The sequence below is a fragment of the Leptopilina heterotoma genome, unplaced genomic scaffold, assembly GCF_015476425.1.
Source record: "Leptopilina heterotoma isolate Lh14 unplaced genomic scaffold, ASM1547642v1 Lhet_42, whole genome shotgun sequence".
NCBI classification, from domain to species: domain Eukaryota; kingdom Metazoa; phylum Arthropoda; class Insecta; order Hymenoptera; family Figitidae; genus Leptopilina; species Leptopilina heterotoma.
Window position 1 is genome coordinate 2606640 of NW_025111078.1, and position 20583 is coordinate 2627222.

Below are 20583 nucleotides of genomic sequence, written 5' to 3' on the forward strand. Positions count from 1 at the left end.
TCGATCTTCAGATTTTCGAAAATTCAAAATGGTGGATCCAATATAACGCATAAATTTTAATAAAAAAGTTGAATTTTCGTGAAACTTGGTATCTAAGGGTTTTTAAAGTCGTTGATTGCGAATCTAAAGTCAGATTTTTAAAATTCAAAATGGCGGATCCAATATGGCGGCCAAGTTTGGAGAAAATCGTTGGATTTTTATGAAACTTGACATCTAGGGATTTTTAAAGTCACTGATTACGATTTTGAAGTTATTTGAGATGTAAAATCGTTTTCTTCAATGGAATTTGTTTTAAAAGTTACTTTCTAACACTTCTAGGGATCGTATTAAAGCATAAAAAGTCCTAATTTTTTGGTCAATTTTTTCATACCTAAAATGCATTTGCAAGAAACCGCATAGGATGCCATCGAGTTACGTGGAGTTTTTTTTATCTAGAATAATTAATTTAATTAAAAATCTCGCGAGCAAATTATAGTTAATATCGTAATTTTGTTACAAAAATTTAATTTTAATCTTTTATGTACATAATGTTATCCAATTTTAATTAATTCTAGTTATAAAATTGTAAATTTTAATTAAAGTAATTTTAAAAATTTAAAAAGATAAATTAAAAAAAGAAAATTTAATAAAAAAAAGCCAAGAAAGTTTTTAAAATTTGATTAATTCTGTTACTATATAAATAGAATATTTTCTATAAAGAAAAGAAAGTTTTAATTTTTTTTAATTAACTATCAGATTTGTTAGAATTATTTGTATAATAATTTGTAATGAATTTTAAAATTTTTTTTAGAATTATTTTTAACTTTTTTTTAGATTTTTTCAAATTTTTTTTTTTTGAAAAATTTGTTTTAACTTCTCTTGTAAAATCTTTATTTAAAAATGTTTGAAAACATTTCAAAAACTGTCCATCACGAATAGTGTCATATCATGATATTTTTCTACTCTAAAATTATTATTTTATTTTCTATTCTTCCAAATATTTTTGATATTTAATTTTATCTACAGAATAAAGAAACAAAAAAAAAATTCATGACTGAATTCACATATCAAGTTTCATTGTGTAATGAAAAAAAAATCTTTTCACTTACTGAATATTTTTTTTTTCTTATTGTTTTTATAATTAAATGAACATTAACTGTAATGAAAAAGTAACTGTGAACTTTTTTTTGCATAATAGTAAATATGTTACAAATTGTAATTTATTATTACTGTAAAAATATTATTTTATGCAAATTTTCATTTTTTTTTTCTTCAAACATTTAAATATATTCAATAATGTTTATTTATATTATAATCATTGACTATGAATAAATAATTGTTGATGTTGACCAATTTTTAAACTACATTCCTTTGAATAATGAAAAACAAAATAAATAAAAGTATCAGAAAAAATATAATAAAATGTCAGCAGATGCGACTTATATATTTTATGAAAATCTGAGTTAAATTTACGCACAATTTCATAAAATGACAGCGCCACATTAAGTTTCTAAGTATACCTACACTTACTGTAAAAAAAAATTATTATTCGAAATTTTGTACTCTTTTCTTTTATGTGTGATATTTAGTGTGAAGATTTTCATTATTAAAATTCGAAAAAAAACTTAAAAAAAATATCATATCCGCTAAGAATTGAACCCTGAATGTAGGTTATACATATCTCCGAGTATTTTACCGCTAGGCTATTGACTCATTACAATCAAAAGTAATTTTTTTAATGAAAATTTCATTACTAAATGTTGTCATATATCTATATATCAATTATTATTTATCCTATTAATAAAGAAAGACTTTTCTAAACGTCTATAAACGTGGCATTAGAATTTCTAAAAGCAGGTGATATTTGTGTGAAATATCTTAGCTAAATGTCAATGCTGTAAGTGCCATGATGTCTCTTTTAAAGAAAAATAATAAAAAAAAAACCACTGATCTCAGTTCTGAGTCGCACATTGACGCACCTTCAGTATTAATTACAAAAAAAAAAATAATTACTACATTGACTCGCACAGCTTATGTATTGCCATCGATATACTGTATTGTAAAATAAATAAATCTATAGTTTGTTTACAAATATCTATAAACCAAACGATGGAATAATTTTAAATGTATAAAATAACTAAATAATTGGTCTGGTAGTGATGAAGATAATTAAGAGAAAAATAATGAAATAATTAATGCGATCGCGGAAAGGGTGGAACTCGTTTTAATTTTTCGTTTTTTTTAACTCGTTCCTTGTTGTCTCTTTCTTAGGAAATTTATTTATATTTAAATTTTTTTTATTTATCGTCTGAAATAATTTTAAATTTAAAAATTGTAAAATAGTTTTTTATATCGAAAAAGTAGATCAATTTTTTAGTCTTTATTTAATGTTAGGAAAGTTGTTTTATTTTTTATATATTGATTAAGAAATTTATATTCTATGTTCTGTGACTGTTAAATTTATTATTTTTTTAACGGATATTGGACTTTCATGTGACTAAACAATTTTTTTTTTTATTTATGAAAGTGCCAAAGTCTCTAACGATTGTTGACGAGAACAAAAGAAAAATATAACAAGAAACGTAACTTTCAGATAAATTAAAACTTAAAATTCTAAAACAAAAATTAGAATATAAAGAAAGATTCTTGTTCAAAAAGTTTAATGTAGATTGTAATAATAATTATAAACTTTTTTTTTTCACATGAATGTCTAAATTATTTATTTTAGTCATTAGTAAACGAGGAAATTGTCCAGCGAAAAGTACTAATTTTTTGAAAATAGAGGTCCAAATGTGTACGTGCCAATAGAAACAAAAGTCATAGATAAGAAAGTATCTGGATAAGAGATAACAAAAAATGCTTATCTTTGCAGATTTAAGACATTAAAAAAAAAAGATGTGAAATTGTGAATAAAAAACTATACACAATTATTTTTTGTAATTGATCCTAATTAATGATTATATAAAATAAGCTCCGATTGTCCAGAAATATAATGATTAATCGAGCTATTGCCAGAAATTCAATTAAAAGTAATATTAATAAACGTAATATTATATTTAAACATACTCGCGCAAAAAAAAGTATAAGATTAAAAATGAAAAAAAAACAACACTAAATAAAATAAATTAGCGGCCCAAAAAATAATAAATGTGTTTGTGTGAGTAGTGTGCAGAAAAAAATTGATGAAAAATTGGGAATAAAAGAATATCTTTGAACACATCCTTTGAATGTATTATGCAATCATTTGTTATCGTAAGGGACAAAAAAAAGAAGAATAAAACGAAAAACTAATAAAACATTGTAAAATATTGTATCTAATGTAAAAAAATGTCTTGTTGAAATAAAGACACGAATATTTATTCACATAAAATTGAGTTTTTCTTTAATAGGATTTCAATAGTTGTCGTCTGACTCTGCGAGTCCCCACTCGTGGGGGATACCCCCACCTTGCGGCGGTCTACCAATCAGCGCGCGACTGGGAGCAGTATATAAGGACCGGCACTGCCGCTGCGCTCTCAGTCTGCGTTCGGCCTTACCAGACGTGATATCATAGCCGAAATGGTACAAATTGAGACATTTTTTTAATTTTCTTATTTCAGATTAAAGAAAACCAGTTCTGGCCATGAGAAAAGGAAAGATTGCAATTGAAAATTTTACATTTAGGTATAATAATAATTTGACGACAAAAATATTACTTCATTTCTTACATTATTCAACATATTTTCATACGTAATTTTTAACTTCCAAAGTGCGTCATTTCTTACGTCAAATTTTTCAAATGGGATAACCAAAGAAAAGTTCGTATTTGATCATCATGATTAATGAGAGAATGTAATAGTCTCACAGATTACTTCAAAATTAAAAAAAACATTTATTTCAAACTATTTTTATTTTTTCATTCCAAAAGGGGAGAAACTTTGTAAAAATTGGTTTATAAACAGGTACCTAGATTTTGGAAAAATTTATTTATTTTCAAATGTATCACATAAATGTTTGATGTTTCAGATGAGGAGAATTTTGTTATTAATTGTTTATAATTTGTTATGTTATTTGTTAATTACAATTGTTTAATTTTGTTACAATTAAAGTTGTTATTATTTCCTAATTTATTATTATTACAATTCTGTTGTTGTTGTTGATATTTATTATTACAATTTATTATTTTTTATATTTATTTATTATTGTTTGTTAAAGTTGTTATATCTATCTAATTATTATTACAATTTATTATTGTTATTTGTTTATTATTACGGTTTTGTTATTATTTGTTAATATTTATTATTACAATTTATTGTTTTTTATTATTATTTATTTATTATTGCAATTTTGTTAATTATTACAATTTTGTTATTATTTGTTAATATTTATTATTACAATTTATTATTATTTATTATTGTTGTTTGTTATATTTATCTATTATTATTTATAGTTACTATTTATAATAATATGTAAATGACAATCTTTGTTATTAACTTTTATTATGATTATTATTAATTATTATTCTACATATTATTATTATTATTGAAAATAGGTTACGGTGGCGTAACATTTTATTTAAAAAAAAATTTTAACATATTGAACATGGTAATTAAGTGAACATTTCAAACAAAAATAAATGTTTTATGTTTGAAAAATGTCTTAAAAGTGTTAAAATGGTGTTAAACTGATTAAAAAAAGTTTTATTTCATTTCAAAATTTTTTTAACATATTAAACTTTGTATTTAAGTAAAAATTGCAAACAAAAATAAAAAATGTTAAATGAAAATTGCGAACAAAAATAAAAAAGGTTTCATGTTTAAAAAATTAAAAATCTGTTAAAATGATTAAAATAGTGTCAAAGCTAATTATTTAAAAGTGTTATTTTATTTTAAAAAATTTGAAGCATATTGAAATTGGTAATCAAGTGATAATTGCGAATAAAAATAAAATAATTGTTGCATGTTTATAAAAATTTCCTAGTAGTAGTGAATTAGTCAAAGTAGAGTAATTATATGGATGATAGAAATTTGATAGACAAAAATTGGAATAAATATTTAAATTTTAAACATTGATTAAAAATTTAAATATTTTATTTATAGTTTATATATATTAACAAATACAATGTTGTCTATTTATTTATATTTATATAAATTAAAATTAGTAAATTTTATTTTTTATATATATTTTTTATTTATTAATAAATATATAGTAAATTTTCGTTGAGAATCAATGTTTTACTTTTTTTTTATTTTGTTTTTAAGGTGTTTTTCAAAATCTATAGCAAAGATGGCAGGGAGAACGTTATACTTGGTTGGAAATCAATAAAGGGTTTGAAGAGGGGGTAGCATCCTAGTGCACAAGACCAGTTTCATGCTCTCGACAATAAAATGTCTTATTGTTAGTTTACAATTCTTTAACAGGTCTATAAACTTGTTTTTTTATTAAAACTCCCCTCCCTTTTGCAAAAAAAAGGGAAACAAATTTTTAAAAATATAATTAATTTATAATTTCTAATAGATAACAGTGTACATAGTGCGTGACAGTGATCCAGCAAAATGTCAGTGAAGGTAAGTAGTAAATTTTTCCAAAATAAAGAAAATTTCTGAAATAAATTGAAATTTTAATCTTCTGCGAAATTTCACTTTGGATGAAATTTAAATTTTCTAATTTTATTTATATATATTCTTCAGATTTCGTTATATTCATAAAATCGAAAATTTATAAATTCAATCTTTAGAAGTATTTTTTTCCAAATTTTTCGAAAATACTTATCCGAAATTATAGGGAATAAATTCTATTTAATTTACCCTTGATAATATTGGATTTTATCTTGTCAATTGTAAACAAAAGTTATTTAATTAAAATGTATTTGGCGCTAAGATAGGGATTTAGGGTTTTATAGAAAGATAAATGATGTAATTGACAAAGTGAATTTAAAATGAAATCAATAAATGTCAGTGGGGTTTGTTTTTGTTTTCTTTTTTTTTGTTAAATTAAAAAGGACAATGAATGATGCTAATTATAATTAAAAAGTGAAATTAAAAATTGTTTCTATCGCATATCTGATGTGTGTATTGTGACGCACAATATTTTTACACCACATGTTTACTTATCATTTCCCCCGGGGGGCGTTTACTTTTCCATATCAAAAAATTTCTACCATCTACAAAAAGGGATGTCATAGAAAAAATAATTTCGCTATATCGACACGTGTTTTTTTTCCATTAGCCTAATAAAGATAATTTTCTCAAATTACAATTTACGTTCAGGAAAATAAGAAATTTTTTCTTTTCATTTATTTTATGCATGAAAATAAAAAAAAAATGTGTCTTTTTTTTACTTATTTTTAGAATTAATGTCAAAAATAATAGTAGTATATAATAATAGTAGTAATAAATAAAAATATAATAAAAAAATTTTAATTTCTGAAAGCAATATCTATGATGATTAATTATTTTATTATTCAAATTCAATATATGCGACGATCAGAATCTAAAAAGTTTATATTTTTTTCCAAATTTACCATACAGGAGTCTTTTGGATCAATTTTTACGAATTTCGTGTCAGGTTTTTAAAATTCAAAATGGAGGATCCAATATGGCGGACCTAAAAATTGAAAATCGATCAGATTCGCTTAAAATGACATACTCGGGGGTTTTTGGGGTAGATAAATACGAATTCGTTGTCAGATTTTCAAAATTCAAAATAGCGGATCCAATATGGCGGACGTAAGAATTAAAACTAATATAGGATATGCTTAAAATTTCCTCCTCGAAGGTTCTTGGAGTTGAAAAATACGAATTTAATGTTAGATTTTCAAAATTCAAAATGGAGAATCCAATATGGCGGACCTAAAAATTGAAAATTAATTGAATTCGCTTAAAATTTCATACTCAGCGGATTTTTTTGGGTTTATAAATACGATTTTGATGTCAGATTTTGAAAATTAAAAATGAAAGATTTTTTTCAATTTAAAAAAAAAATTATAGTAGATCTGCTATAATTTTTTTTTCAGTTTTGAAAATGATAAAATAGTATAGGCTTATGGTTAAATATGTTTCTCCTAAAAAAAACTGTATTCAACACAACAATAGAATAGAAATAATACATTTTTCATATATTCAATTGTTAGAGAGATTAACGATATCAGTTTGCATCTAATCTGATGGTCCATAATCTTCTTTTCTATACTCAGCTTCTTCACTGCATTCAGTATAGCCCTGACCTTATTAAGCATCACCACTAACCTACTACTTCATATTATGTATATATATATAGAAATATAAAAATATTTAATCTCTTTTAATGCGTTTCGCTATATGTCGAATGGATTGGTGCGAATTACTTGAAACTACCTTAAAGCTCAAGTACTATCTTCCTGTTGCACGCCATCACCAACACAATAAAGAAAATAAATTTTCTCTATTCTTCTCTTGCTCTCTGTATTTATATATATATAGCAAAGATTTATGTATATAAGTGAATGAAAAGCGTGATTCTGTGTTGTGACGCTTGCGCGTCTCTTCACATTAAAATACACAAACATACATAATATTGGATGGATGGAACAGTTTTAGTAGCGACACATATTTTGCCATCAGTCTTTCTAGTTCTCTTTGTGCTGCCCTTTCATTTTTGATTAAGAGTGGTGCTTTTTTTGGAAAAACCAAAAAAAAAAAAAAAAATTTCAAACACTCGTGGAAAAAAAATTTCTTTTTGCGAAAGAGAAAAATGGTTTTTAATTAAGTGAGCAAGAAAGGAAAGTGGCAAAGAAATTTAAAAAAAAGGGAAGAAAAGTGAGAAAATGGAAAATTAATTTTAAAAAAAACCCGCCGCCGGCTTTTTTTTGAAACAAAAAGTAAATTTCTTGGTTTTTTAAAATTTTGTTTTTAAAATTTTAAGAAGTGAACAAACTTTATGTATTTATGTAAACCATATATAGTTGAAAATTGATTTTAATTTTTAGTCTTTCTTATACGAAGAATTGGAGAAATATTTATTAGAAATTTTCATATTTGTTGTTTGACTGTAGATATGTTAAATTAATAACTGGAAAATATACCTGGAATTTTTTTCGTTAATTTTTTGCAACACAGTATACATACGTCAATGTCAACAATTAAATAAATTTTTTTTATTTCACTACATAATTTTACAACTCAATATAAATTCAAATGTAATTTTTCTATTAATCATCAGTTAAGTAAGATTTTTCTCTAATTTTATAAATATTTAAATAGTATTTACATTTTTAATATAATATATAAATATTTTGTTTTTGGTTTAGTTATTTATTAATATTATTTTATTATTTTATTATTATTACTATTATTATTATTAATATTTATTAATATTTATATAATATTTAATATAATATCAGCGCTATATAATATATAATATAATTATAATGTATGATATAATAATATTTAAATACCTTTTATTTAAATAGAGATTCAAAATTGAACATTGAAATTTACGTAAATATATAGACATATCGATATTTTTTTCGAGAATTTGAAAAATATTACGCGAATGAAATTTGTTGCAAAATTAAGAGTAGAGCGCCAAAAATACGTTATATTTTTAGTTCATACTAAAATTGCGTCTTTAGTTATTCCTGACAAGCGCAATTTTGCATTTTCAAATTTAAACACATTGTCAATCACTAAACTTTAACTTCCATTTATCAATATAACTAGAATACTTTATGAATCTAAAAAAAATTCTTATTGAATCTCATAAAGTTTAAATAAATTTTCTACATTTTCAATTCTCAATTTTTCATTATTAGATTATTTTGTTTCTTTACTGACTTTTACGTATTTAAAATTTTAATTGAGGGATTGAAATTAAAAATTAAATTTAAAACATAAATTTTTATCACATTAATTTATAGTAAATTTAGAAATTATATTTTTATTAAACTTTTATTAAAATTAAAAATTAAATTTTTATTAAAATTAAAAATTAAATTTTTATTAAGACAATAAATTCTCTTTGAAAATGTGTTTTAATACTTTTGTTGACATTTCTCACTTCCACTGTTCCATCGTGATCAAATTACTATGAATGTTTATCTTACATAGTTTTTATCAGCGCACCGCAAATATTAAGAGAGCAAAGCCCGTATATATGAATAATTAGGGCATAAATAATTTATGTTTGTGGAATAAAATTTAATTAAAATAAATTATATATTTAACATTCATTATACATTTTAGTTTAAATAAAGTTTAGTTTGATTTTATTCTAAAAAATTATTTATTAAATATTATTTATTTAAATTTAAAATTATTTATTAAATTTTTCTTATGCATAAAACATTAGGTAGAAACATGTTAGTTAAATATATATTTTTTTCTACATTTTTTTCTAATCTTTAAAGAATAATTAATAGTCAAATGTCAAATATTTTTTTTGCAGATGACGAGGTATAAACAGGCAGAATTTGAGGATGATGATAATAGCAGTATTGGTTCAATCGCATTAAACAGCGAAAGAATAAGCACATCTGCTACACATATTCGATATCATTCCGTAAGTAAAAGGGAATTTTTTTTTAATAGCTCAGAAATTCACCTTAAAAACCTTTTTGGTATGTTTTCCCATTTTGTGGAATAAAGTTGTCAGGGTTATTAATTTTTTTAATATCTGCGTCTCATGGAGTACCAGAGCTAACTAAACAAAAACTAGCTTAAGTTATAAAAAAAGTTATTTTTAGAACAGTAAGTTCTTTAATAATTAATAATTTAATAACTTTACTTTTAGAATCAATTAGTTACCCTTCAGTATATATAAATTTAAAAGTGATTTTAAAATTAGAAATTACCGTCTTACATCTTCCGTCGTGAATAATATTCGATTGTGTAAATTACAAATACTTTTTTCTAAACTAACTGAAAGCTTCCATCTAGAATAAATTCGATTGTGTAAATTACAAATTCTTTTTTTCTAAACTTACCTCAGACTTGAAACGTCTCTGTTCCAATGCTTCGGCAATTTTGAATAATATTCGATTGTGAAAATTACAAAAATATTTTTATTAAACAAACCTGACTAGTGGAACATTTCTGTTCGATTGTAACGTTCCACTTTCAGTGCTTCTGTAATTCCGAATAACATTCGATTGTGTAAATTACAAATCATTTTAAAAACTATAAATAAACTGGAATATTAGAACTTACCATCCTGCATCTTCCATGCTGAACAATATTCGATATTGTATAAATTACAAATACTATTAAAATCTAAACAAAGATGAAGTTGAAACTTTCAGCAAGTTGTGAGCACCCATTCAATTTTGATAATTAAATTTTAAAGTTAAATATTGTTTAAGTAGCCTATAATAGCCAGATGTCAGCATACAATTAATTTTCTAAAGTTTGATGTTGATCAAACAGAAAAAATATTTAACTTTGAAATTTAAATTAAGTTAGTGCTGATACCTGATGGGTGCCAGTTTCAGCTTCATTAAAATAAAGTGTCATGGAAACTATATTAGCTAATGTTGTTCATCATGAAAAATGCAGGATGGTAACATCCTGCATCTTTCATGGTGGACAACATTCGATTCTATAAATTACAAATTCTTTTAAAAACTAAATAAAAATATTAAAACTCACCATCCTGCACTGGCGTTCCATGTTGAATAGAATTCAATTGCGTAAATCACTACTACTATTCATAATCTCTGATTTTAGTAATAATTCCTTGTTATGTATTTTCCAGTCGGGTATAATGCAAGGGGTATCTTTATGGCGACATAGAACAAAGTTAGAGAGATTTCTCTTAGTCAACATTTGTGGATTATTATTACTCATAATAATCCTCTTAATTGTAATTAATGTCCAATATGCAAAGGACCAATCGAAAGTACTACTTCATGTTTCATTACCTAAAGGTAATTAGGAAATTAATTTTTTATCGACAAACTTATATAATAACTTATAACTTATCAGTCAGTTATTAATATTAATTAAGTCTCATGATTAATTCTTCTAATAATCAAACGAAATTACGTTTCTTCTTCTCAGAAGGTGATTCACATTATATCACTCCACATAGTGTCACAGTGGCAGCCTCCATAATTAATAGTATAGATAATTCCGTTCACCCCTGTGATGATTTTTACGAATACGCATGTGGCGGTTGGATAAAGAAGAATCCAATACCGGATGGTAAAAGTATGTGGGGAACTTTCGGAAAATTAGAACAAGATAATCAGTTGGTAGTGAAAAATGTTCTTGGTGAGTTATTCACTTTGGGGTACTTTATAAACATTGTTCTTAATGTACAACTATAATTAGAATTGGAATTCATTTTATTCAGTGGAATTTAATTATATAATTAGAATAATAATATTAATAATGTATAATACTAATAATAGTAATAATGGTAATAATAGTAATAATAGTAATAGTAATACTAATAGTAATTGTAATAGTAATAATAATAATTTTAATAATATAAAGAATGCTAATTTCGTTGTTCATCTATTGTGACAGAGAAACAGTTATCTGAAATGAAATCGGAAGCTGAGAAGAAGGCCAAGTTATATTATTCATCATGTATGGATGTAAATGAGACAATAGAAGCTTTAGGGGCAAAACCAATGCTTGATTTATTGGACGATGTTGGAGGTTGGAATATAACAGGAAAATTCAATATTAGCAATTGGTCTCTACAGAAGAGCATGCATATATTGCAGAATGGCTACAATATGGGTGGGCTCTTCTCTTGGGCTGTTAATGAAGATGATAGAAATAGTAGTAGGCATATCATACAAGTGAGTACCCTAACCGGTTACTGACAATAAAGCACCAATTAAAGTTCCATCTTAGACTCATTTTTATTACTATTGATAAAGTCGTTCAAATACTAATTTTAATTTATACCATGAATTAAATTTAATATCATGAATCTATCTAACTAATGATTCTTTCCTTCCAGATCGATCAGGGTGGTTTGACCTTGCCCACGATAGATAATTATTTGAATAAAACGGAACATGAGAAGGTTCTAGTGGCCTATTTGGAATACATGACTAAGGTGAGGGTGTAACTATTTAATTTTTCTAATTGTAATATTAACGTACGACATATTTTAATAAAGAGACTAAGAGAAGATAATAATAATTAAATAATAAATAATTTATTAAATACTTATCTATTTAAATATTTTAAAGATTGGTGTGCTGTTAGGAGGTGAGGAAAATTCCACTAGGAGACAAATGCAGGACATCATTAATTTCGAGACAAAAATAGCGGAGATTACGATTCCACAAGAGGAGAGAAGGGATGATGAAAAAATGTACAATCTCATGAGAATAGGAGATCTGCAAAAAATGGCTCCTTTCGTAAGTTTCTTAATTGCATCACTAAAATCTACGACATCTAAACCAGATGTAGTAATTCAGTGCGATCAGTAAATAAGATGATAAAAAGTATTATTTGGATTTTTTAATTTGTTCAATTCTTGCAGATATCATGGGTAGATTATTTTAAAAATGCAACAATTCCTGTGGGTAAAAAAGTCAACAGCAAGACAAACATTGTTAATTATGCGCCTGAGTATTTCACCAAGTTGAACAAACTAGTGCAAGAGTATAGCAACACGACTGAAGGAAAAGTGTACGTCAATTACACGTGATGTCGAGGTGTATGTGTGTGTATGCTATCGCAAGAAAAAGTTTAGGGTTTACAAAAATTAATTGTCTTTTAATCTAAGTCTTCTTGAGACAATTACAATTGTATTTTTGCTTTTTTCAGAATTTTGAATAACTACCTCATATGGCAAACTGTCAGATCATTGACTGCTTGCCTCTCGAAACCGTTTCGAGATGCTTACAAGGGACTTAGAAAAGCTCTCATTGGATCTGAGGGCAGGGAAGAACAATGGCGATATTGTGTTAGTGATGCAAATAATGTTATGGGTTTTGCCATTGGCGCAATGTTCGTCAGGGATGTGTTCCATGGCAAAAGTAAACCAATGGTATGATTCTGCAAATTCTGAATAATATTCGATTGTATAAATTACAAATGCGATTTTTTTCCTAAACCTACCTGAGAATTACAACCTTACTCTTCCAATACTCCTGCCTTATTGTACATTCATTCTTTTCCAGGCTGAGATGATGATCAACGAAATCAGACAAGCATTCACGAAGAATCTGAAAAATTTAAATTGGATGGACGCAGAAACGAGAAAGTCAGCTGATGAAAAGGCAAACGCTATCACTGACATGATTGGCTTTCCAAATTTCATACTAAATCCAAAGGAGTTAGATGAACGATACGAAAGTTTGCAGATAAAGGAAAACGAGTATTTTCTCAACAACATAAGAGTGAACAAGTATAATTTAAGGAAAAGTTTGGAGAATCTTGATCAGCCGGTTAATAAAACAACTTGGATAATGACACCACCAACTGTCAATGCCTATTACACACCAACAAAGAATCAAATAGTTTTTCCCGCCGGTATTCTACAGAGTCCCTTCTACGATATGGAAAATCCAAGTAGTCTCAATTTTGGTGGAATGGGTGTCGTGATGGGTCATGAACTAACCCATGGTTTTGATGATCAAGGTATCATGGTTCATTTCCTCTTTTTACTGAAAGTTAGAAAAAGGAAAAGTTTTAATTGATTATTTTCAGGCAGGGAATATGATTTACATGGGAATTTACATCAATGGTGGAATAATGCAACAATTGAGAAATTTAAAAATCGAACCCAATGCTTTGTTGAACAGTACAGTCAATTTGAAATTGACGGACGACATGTTAATGGAAAACAAACTTTAGGTACTATTACAAAACTAAATTTACATCCTTCAAATTTTGTTGTTGGAAAGTTGGGGAATTTTTTAGTAATTGATTTGTTCCTTTAGGAGAAAATATAGCTGATAATGGAGGTTTAAAAGCTGCATATCATGCCTATATTACGACGCCTAAGAATTATAAGGATCAGTTGCAATTGCCTGGTCTTAATATGACACATCGACAATTATTTTTCCTTAACTTTGCCCAGGTAATAAAGATTTTTTTTCAAATAGAAACCTTTATCGTTAGACTAGAAGACGCTTTTTACATTTTTATAAATTAAATTCCCAGGTTTGGTGTTCTGCTGTCACATCAGAAGCAATAGGTCTTCAAATTGAAAAAGATTCACACTGTCCTGCTAAATTTCGTGTTATAGGTCCATTATCAAATCTTCCAGAATTTTCTACCGAATTTAATTGTCCCTTGGGTTCAAAAATGAATCCAACACACAAATGTGAAGTATGGTAACAATTTTTTTTTGTGCTTTCGATAGAAATAAAGACTTTTTCTTTTTTTAAAGAAATAATTGAGCCAAAATGGTGAGGGGGTTCTTAAAAAAAAATACTGGTTTTCTGAATCAATTTTAATGGCCTGAAAAGTGCACAGTCTTTAAAAAAAAAATATAGTACCGATGATACAAAAATGAATAAATGTACGAATGTAAAGGAATTAGAAGTGTGAATCTTGAAATTATTATGATTGCACTCATTGGTCACAGGGCACTATAGACTTTTAAGATAATTAAAATTTCATTTTGTTTTTATAAATTAGTGTTAATAATTTTTGATTTTTGGTTCGGAGAAAAACATTTTTAACCTTTTTCAGAAGTGTACTACTGTGTACTAAAATTTTTCATGTTTTTCACTTTTATACCACAATTTTTCAAATACTAACGGAAAAGAAAAAAATAAATTATTTATCAAGGATGACGCTAGGAAATTTTTCTTTTCTCAGAGAAATACATTTTTCACTTAAATTAAAAATAGACTGAAGATTAAGACTGACTGCGATGAAAAATGAAACAGGGACATGATTTTTAATTACCTTATTCAAAATAATTTTAATATTATTAAATTATTTTTGTCCACTTTAGGCATATTTATAATTGCACACATTTTCTCAACTGTCACATTAATTAAAATAAGTGAAAGAAAGAATTTAAGGAAAAATGATTTTATAAAGATTCGATTTGATTAAAAAATGTTTTCCTCTGAATCAAAGATGTATAATTAATGAACATTTATTTTTTCCACGGTCCGCCACACTTTGCCATAGTTCATGAAATTTTGATTTCAAAAATCTAGAAATAAAAGAATTAGAAGTCCAGATAACAAAATGCTTTTAGAATTTAAAGCTCTGTGCATATAACTTTGCGCCGAAAAACGATTGTTATCTGGAAAGTACTTTTAATATTTTTTTGCAGAAAGAAATTTATTTTTGTTGTTATGTAAATGTATATGTTTACTGTGATAGAACAAATGTACAATGGATCCGTAACTCGGTGCTATAAAATGAACAGTTTCATTAAAAAACTATAATTTTTTATTTCTGTAAAAAAAATTTCCTATTTCCAGATTGAATCATTAAAAATATTTCATTTCGAATTGAAAATTGTATTACTTATTGCAATTAAAACAAAATGCATAAAGATTATTTAGTGAAATAGATTTAGTTTTAAATGTAAAGTAATTTATTTTAATAAAATCTTGAAATTAATTAAAGAATATAGAAAATACCTTCAATAAGGCGATACATAGTTTTTTGTAAAAGGGTACAAAGCATTACACGAATAATTATGAGCTTCTGAATGTAGAGCTTAGAAAATGTCTATAATAACCACTTTTTGTATATATAACACTAAAAACAGGTATATTTATGGAAAATGTAAGAGAAAAACTTTTTCAATTTATTTTTCAGCCAAAATTTTAGTTTAAATATATAAAAATAAATTATTTGAAGTACAAGATTATTATCATTAATTAAATAACGAATCAAATCTAGATGAAGTGTAGCAAAAGTTTAAAAAATAAAATTCCCCATAGAACATATCATTATGAAAATGAGAATAAAAAATATTCATTGACGCTAAAAGAAAATAGGCGTGTAACACATTGAGAACAAAATTAATATTTTAACAGTGGATTTCATGTACAGTAAACTTGACATTTTGTATAGTGAAGTAGAGTGAATAATTGTGAATTGTAAAAATAATTGAAACTAGAAAGAAAACTTTTCATTCAGTAATGAATGTTCATCTAGTATTTTTTTTTTTGCAAAATCTTTCTTTACAGCATACTTTCATTGACATATTTGTTTCCACATAAATTGTAAAATTATCCGAACAATTCCGTCTTCCGTAAATTTATGGAAACCTGTAAAAAAACTGCCTTATTCTTGTGAAAATAGATTTTTTCGTTTCTAAAACCCACCTATAGTGACCATTTGAATGTTTAATGGAGAAAAAAAAATAAAAATAGGTGTTAATTAAAAACAGAATGGAAAATAATTTCAAAAGCATATATTGCTTTTAGTATAAGAGTTTGTGAATAACAAAGCAAGAAAAAAAGAGTTGAAACCATGTGTGGATTCGTCTAATTCAAGTCCTTTGGGAGTAACCCAATTTAGAAATTAAACATCTGTAAGTTATTTGTTTCTTAAACAATATTAAATTATCTTTCGTCTAACGTTGCAGTTTAAAAAAAAAATTATAGAGTCGTTTGTCACTTTAAGCACCTGCCACCTAACATGGATTCAACCACAAAAAAACAATAATTATGAATGCTACCAAAAAAAAAAATTTAGAGTAGAATTAATAAGATTCCTAGGCCTTAATTATGTGTGTTAAGAGGTAAGCACGTGTGTTTTTATGATACTTTTAAATTGTATAATAATTGTATCAAACTTAAAACTTACCTGACGTTAAACAAAACTTATATATATATATAAATAAATATATTAGTTGTTCACAATTCGTGGCTAGTTTGATAAAATGCAAGAAACAAAAATTGAGGTTTTAAACGATGAGGTGTGAGTGCGTGTGATTATTTTTCGGTGTATTATTCTTGTACATTATGTGTTACGCTTATTAAAGTTAACATTGACAAAAGTAAAATATTATTTTTTTAATTTATCAATCTGTTCCAAAATGCTTCTGCAATTTTAAATAATAATTCGATTGTGTAAATTACAAATACATTTTTTCTAAACCTATTACTTGGGAATTGGAACGTTTATGTTTCAATTCTTCTGCCATTCTGAATAATAATTCGATTGTATAAATTACAAATAATTTTTTTTGTAAACAAACCTGAGTACTTGAACCTTTATTTCTGTTCCAATGCTTCTGCCATTCTGAATAGTATTCGATTGTGTAAATTACAAATTCCTTTTTCTAAACAAACCTAAGATTTTGTTCCAATACTTCCGCCATTCTGAATAATATTCGATTCTGTAAATTACAAATATTAAATTAATTATAATTAAGACTTGAATGTGCGTCGATAATTTAGGTACTTTACCGGTAACTCTTAACTCTGATGATAAGCGAGAGTTACCTATAATGATTTGACAATCCGTCTGCAGGAGTAGAAATACTCGACAAATCCACTTTCAGCAGATGCATTAACTTCTGTTGATAAAAATGAGTATCTACTTGGATAATTCTTATTTGAATTTTCTTTTCGACTTTCGTTCGTCTTCTTGTTAATGAAGAACATGTGGCTAATGTTTTTAATTACTCATCAGTTAAAACTTTATTTTTGTGTGAGACGAAAATTATTTGTTAGAAATCCTTTTCTAATCATTTTCTTCTTTTAGATTTTAGACTATTTTCTTCTTTCTGTTTAAGGACGTAGAAAAGTCGAAAAAAAATTTTTTAATCATCTTCTAAAGAGTTATAATTGTTACAAATCTTATCTACCAGTGAAAGAATAATAAAGGGAAAGAATTTCTTGAGTATAAATTAAAAATGACCGACTTCCGAGGTAATATATTTACATGATTCCTCGCTGAGAAGTGATAAAGTGGACTATTTTTTATGCATCATTGTCCGCAATGGGACACGTTTCAATAATGATTATTACGACCTTAAATCTCAGGGTAAAAATAAATATTATATTAACTGCAATTCTTCATCAAGTTTTTGACTCTTTGTACCTCTAAGTCCAATGACTTTGTTATTAACATTCTTATTGGTTTTTTAAAAATATGACTATATTTTTTTCTTAAAAAAATTTCTTGCTCTGAATATTTAGTTTATTTTTAGCTTTTTCTCTCGCTTGTCGTAAAAAATAACTATCTTGATCGAAAAATCAATATACAAATTTAAAAAACTGTTTATTATTTACAATTCAAGAAGTCACGTTTTATTTTTCATGCGACTGCAAAATGCGCCTCATATTATCATTTTTATCAGCATCGAATTTGATTACTTTTTTCAATAATTCAGTTCTCGCCTTTTTTAAACAGATTCGGAATTTTTTTTCACGCGCAATAGTGCATTCAAAAATTATGCAATATATATTTTTTCGTGGTCTTGAAAGCTTGACAAATAAGGCAATATATTTTTGAATACGAGAATATGAGGAAAAAACGCTGAGGTCTTTTAAAGAAAATAAATTATGGAACTAAAGGACTAAAAATGATTTTATCAAATATGTTTAGGTAAAATATTTTGAGTCTCCAGTCTAGAGATTTAATATTTATTTAATACTTATATTTTGATGTACTTTAATGCCAATGTTGTATAGTTCCTATTTATCAGTTCTTAAAATTTGTTATTCATCATCTACTATGAACATCTTTACCACAAGTGGTAGACTTCCTTCTGTCATATTAGTTTCTAATGCTTGGAAACTGTTTGTTCGATGGGATCTATTTCTCATCCTCACAAACCCTGGCGGTTAGGTAAAACCGGACTGTGACCGAGTTCATAGTCACGATTCGGTCACGACTCGGTTAGAGGTGGAAAATATAACGATAAACACTAAAATATTTCTAAAAAACGATTGAAATGAATAAATTAATAATCCCAGATTCCATTTATGCATAATTTGAGGTAAATACTTAATTATTTATTAAGATATTAATGTTTTAAAAGAGCGATAGAAGTTCCACTCTACGATTTATGTATGTGTGTAACATCGATAATGTAATGAAATGTTGATATGTAGCCGCGCATTCTGCATGACAGATGTCGGCAGCGAGATATGTCTATATGCACTCGGTCCTTTCCTTTTTTTAGTTTTAATATAAATACGAAAGGTTTGAGCCTAATATTATTAGTCATTATTTTTCCTTTAGAGAATAAGACTAAATGTTATATTTTTAAAAACTGAAAATACTCTTAGTTTTATTTGCCGAAAGTCTCTATTTTCTATTTAGGGGCTGAGACTAAGTGATATATTTATAAAAAGTAAGTATTCTCGCCATTTTTCAATAGAGAAACTAATAAGAAAATAGCATTTTTGAAATAAGAGCACAGTAAATCGTCGGGTTAGCGCAATATCAGACTTATTCGACAAACAAAGCAAGAACATACTTATTCAGAAAAAAGGCAAGAACATGCTTATTCAAAATATAAAGGAAAAACAAACGAATTCGCAAATTAACCTTTTTAGTCAGATTTTAAATTTTACTTTTGTACAATTGTTTTACGAATAATAACTTTTATTTAGTTCCATTGAGAATAATTTTTTTAATATTTTGTTTTTCTAATATGAAAAGTATTATTGAAATAAAATTATAATATTCTTGATAATTTAAAGTCAGATTAAAAAGGTTAATTTGCAAATTCGTTTGTTTTTACTTTATATTTTGAATAAGCATGTTCTTGCCTCTTTTCTGAATAAGTATGTTCTTGCCTTGTTTATCGAATAAGTATGATATTGCGCTAACCCGACGAAATTATGATGTATTAAAAAGTGTTTTTTTATAGTTCCTATTTGTCAGTTCTCTAAAATTTTTGTTATTCATCATCTACTATGAAAATCTTTACCATCAGTGGTAGACTGCCTTCTGGTAGATAGGTAGTCACATAACTTTCTGATCCTCAGAAACTGTTGGGTGAATGGGATCTTTTCCTAATTTCTAACAGACCTAACAGATTCTAATTGTATAGTTTCTATTAACCAGTTCTCAAAATTTTTTGTTATTCATCATCTATTATGAAAATCTTTACCGCCAGTGGTAGATTTCCTTCAGCCATATAAGTTTCTGATCCTTGGAAACTGTTGATAGGATGTGATCTTTTTCTAATCTTAACAAACCTGAAGTATTTATTGTAAAGTTCCTATTTTTCCTCAAAATTTTTTGTTATTCATCATCTACTATGAAAATCTTTACCTTCAGTGGTAGACGTCCTTCCAGTAGCTAGTCATATAAGTTTCTGATCCTTAGAAACAGTTTGCTGGGTGGGATTATTTTCTTATCCTAACAAACCTGAAGTATTTACTGCATACTTCCTATTTTTCCTAAAAAAATTTTGTTATTCATCATCTATTATGAAAATCTTTACCGCAGTGGTAGACGTCCTTCCAGTAGCAAGTCGTATAAGTTTCTGATCCTTAGAAACATTTTGTTGGATGGGATGATTTTCTAATCCTAACAGATCCGTTCTCCTGGATGACTTCGAATGGAATCCACAGTCGCACCCAATTACCCCTTTTGGAAAGAATTAAATTTGCAAAACCTGGAAAAAGCAAATGCATTCAAATTAATTGTAAGTTGAATAAAAAAAAAAAGTTTTCACAACTCAAAAATTTATTCTCCCTAAATTATGCATCAAAATTAATATCGAAAACTCGCTTAT

At 26.2% G+C, this 20583-nt stretch overlaps 2 protein-coding genes across 4 annotated transcripts in view; both read left to right on the forward strand.

Moving 5' to 3' along the window:
* LOC122506554 (growth/differentiation factor 8) overlaps positions 1-20583 on the forward strand; it is a 57137-nt gene that overhangs the window by 6407 nt on the left and 30147 nt on the right. The window lies entirely within an intron of this gene.
* Positions 5305-16887, forward strand: LOC122506552 (endothelin-converting enzyme homolog). Of its 3 annotated transcripts, XM_043618804.1 has the most exons (14): positions 5305-5378; positions 5476-5525; positions 9382-9495; positions 10687-10858; positions 10992-11204; positions 11463-11743; positions 11908-12006; positions 12143-12313; positions 12439-12587; positions 12726-12948; positions 13082-13541; positions 13611-13757; positions 13844-13983; positions 14067-16887. In XM_043618804.1, exons 2-14 carry the CDS (start codon positions 5514-5516, stop codon positions 14241-14243), a joined length of 2358 nt encoding a protein of 785 aa, XP_043474739.1. In that variant the 5' UTR covers positions 5305-5378; positions 5476-5513; the 3' UTR covers positions 14244-16887. The 3 variants fall into 3 exon arrangements, with proteins under 3 accessions (XP_043474739.1, XP_043474740.1, XP_043474741.1); XM_043618805.1 differs by lacking the exons at positions 5305-5378; positions 5476-5525 and adding an exon at positions 7522-7816; XM_043618806.1 differs by lacking the exons at positions 5305-5378; positions 5476-5525 and adding an exon at positions 7522-7754.

Bases quoted from the DNA above. Each gene is read 5' to 3' on its own strand.
- LOC122506552 (XM_043618804.1), top strand. The intron at 11,205-11,462 runs GTGAGTTATTCA...CTATTGTGACAG, and splicing joins GGTAGTGAAAAATGTTCTTG to AGAAACAGTTATCTGAAATG. The intron at 11,744-11,907 runs GTGAGTACCCTA...CTTTCCTTCCAG, and splicing joins GTAGTAGGCATATCATACAA to ATCGATCAGGGTGGTTTGAC.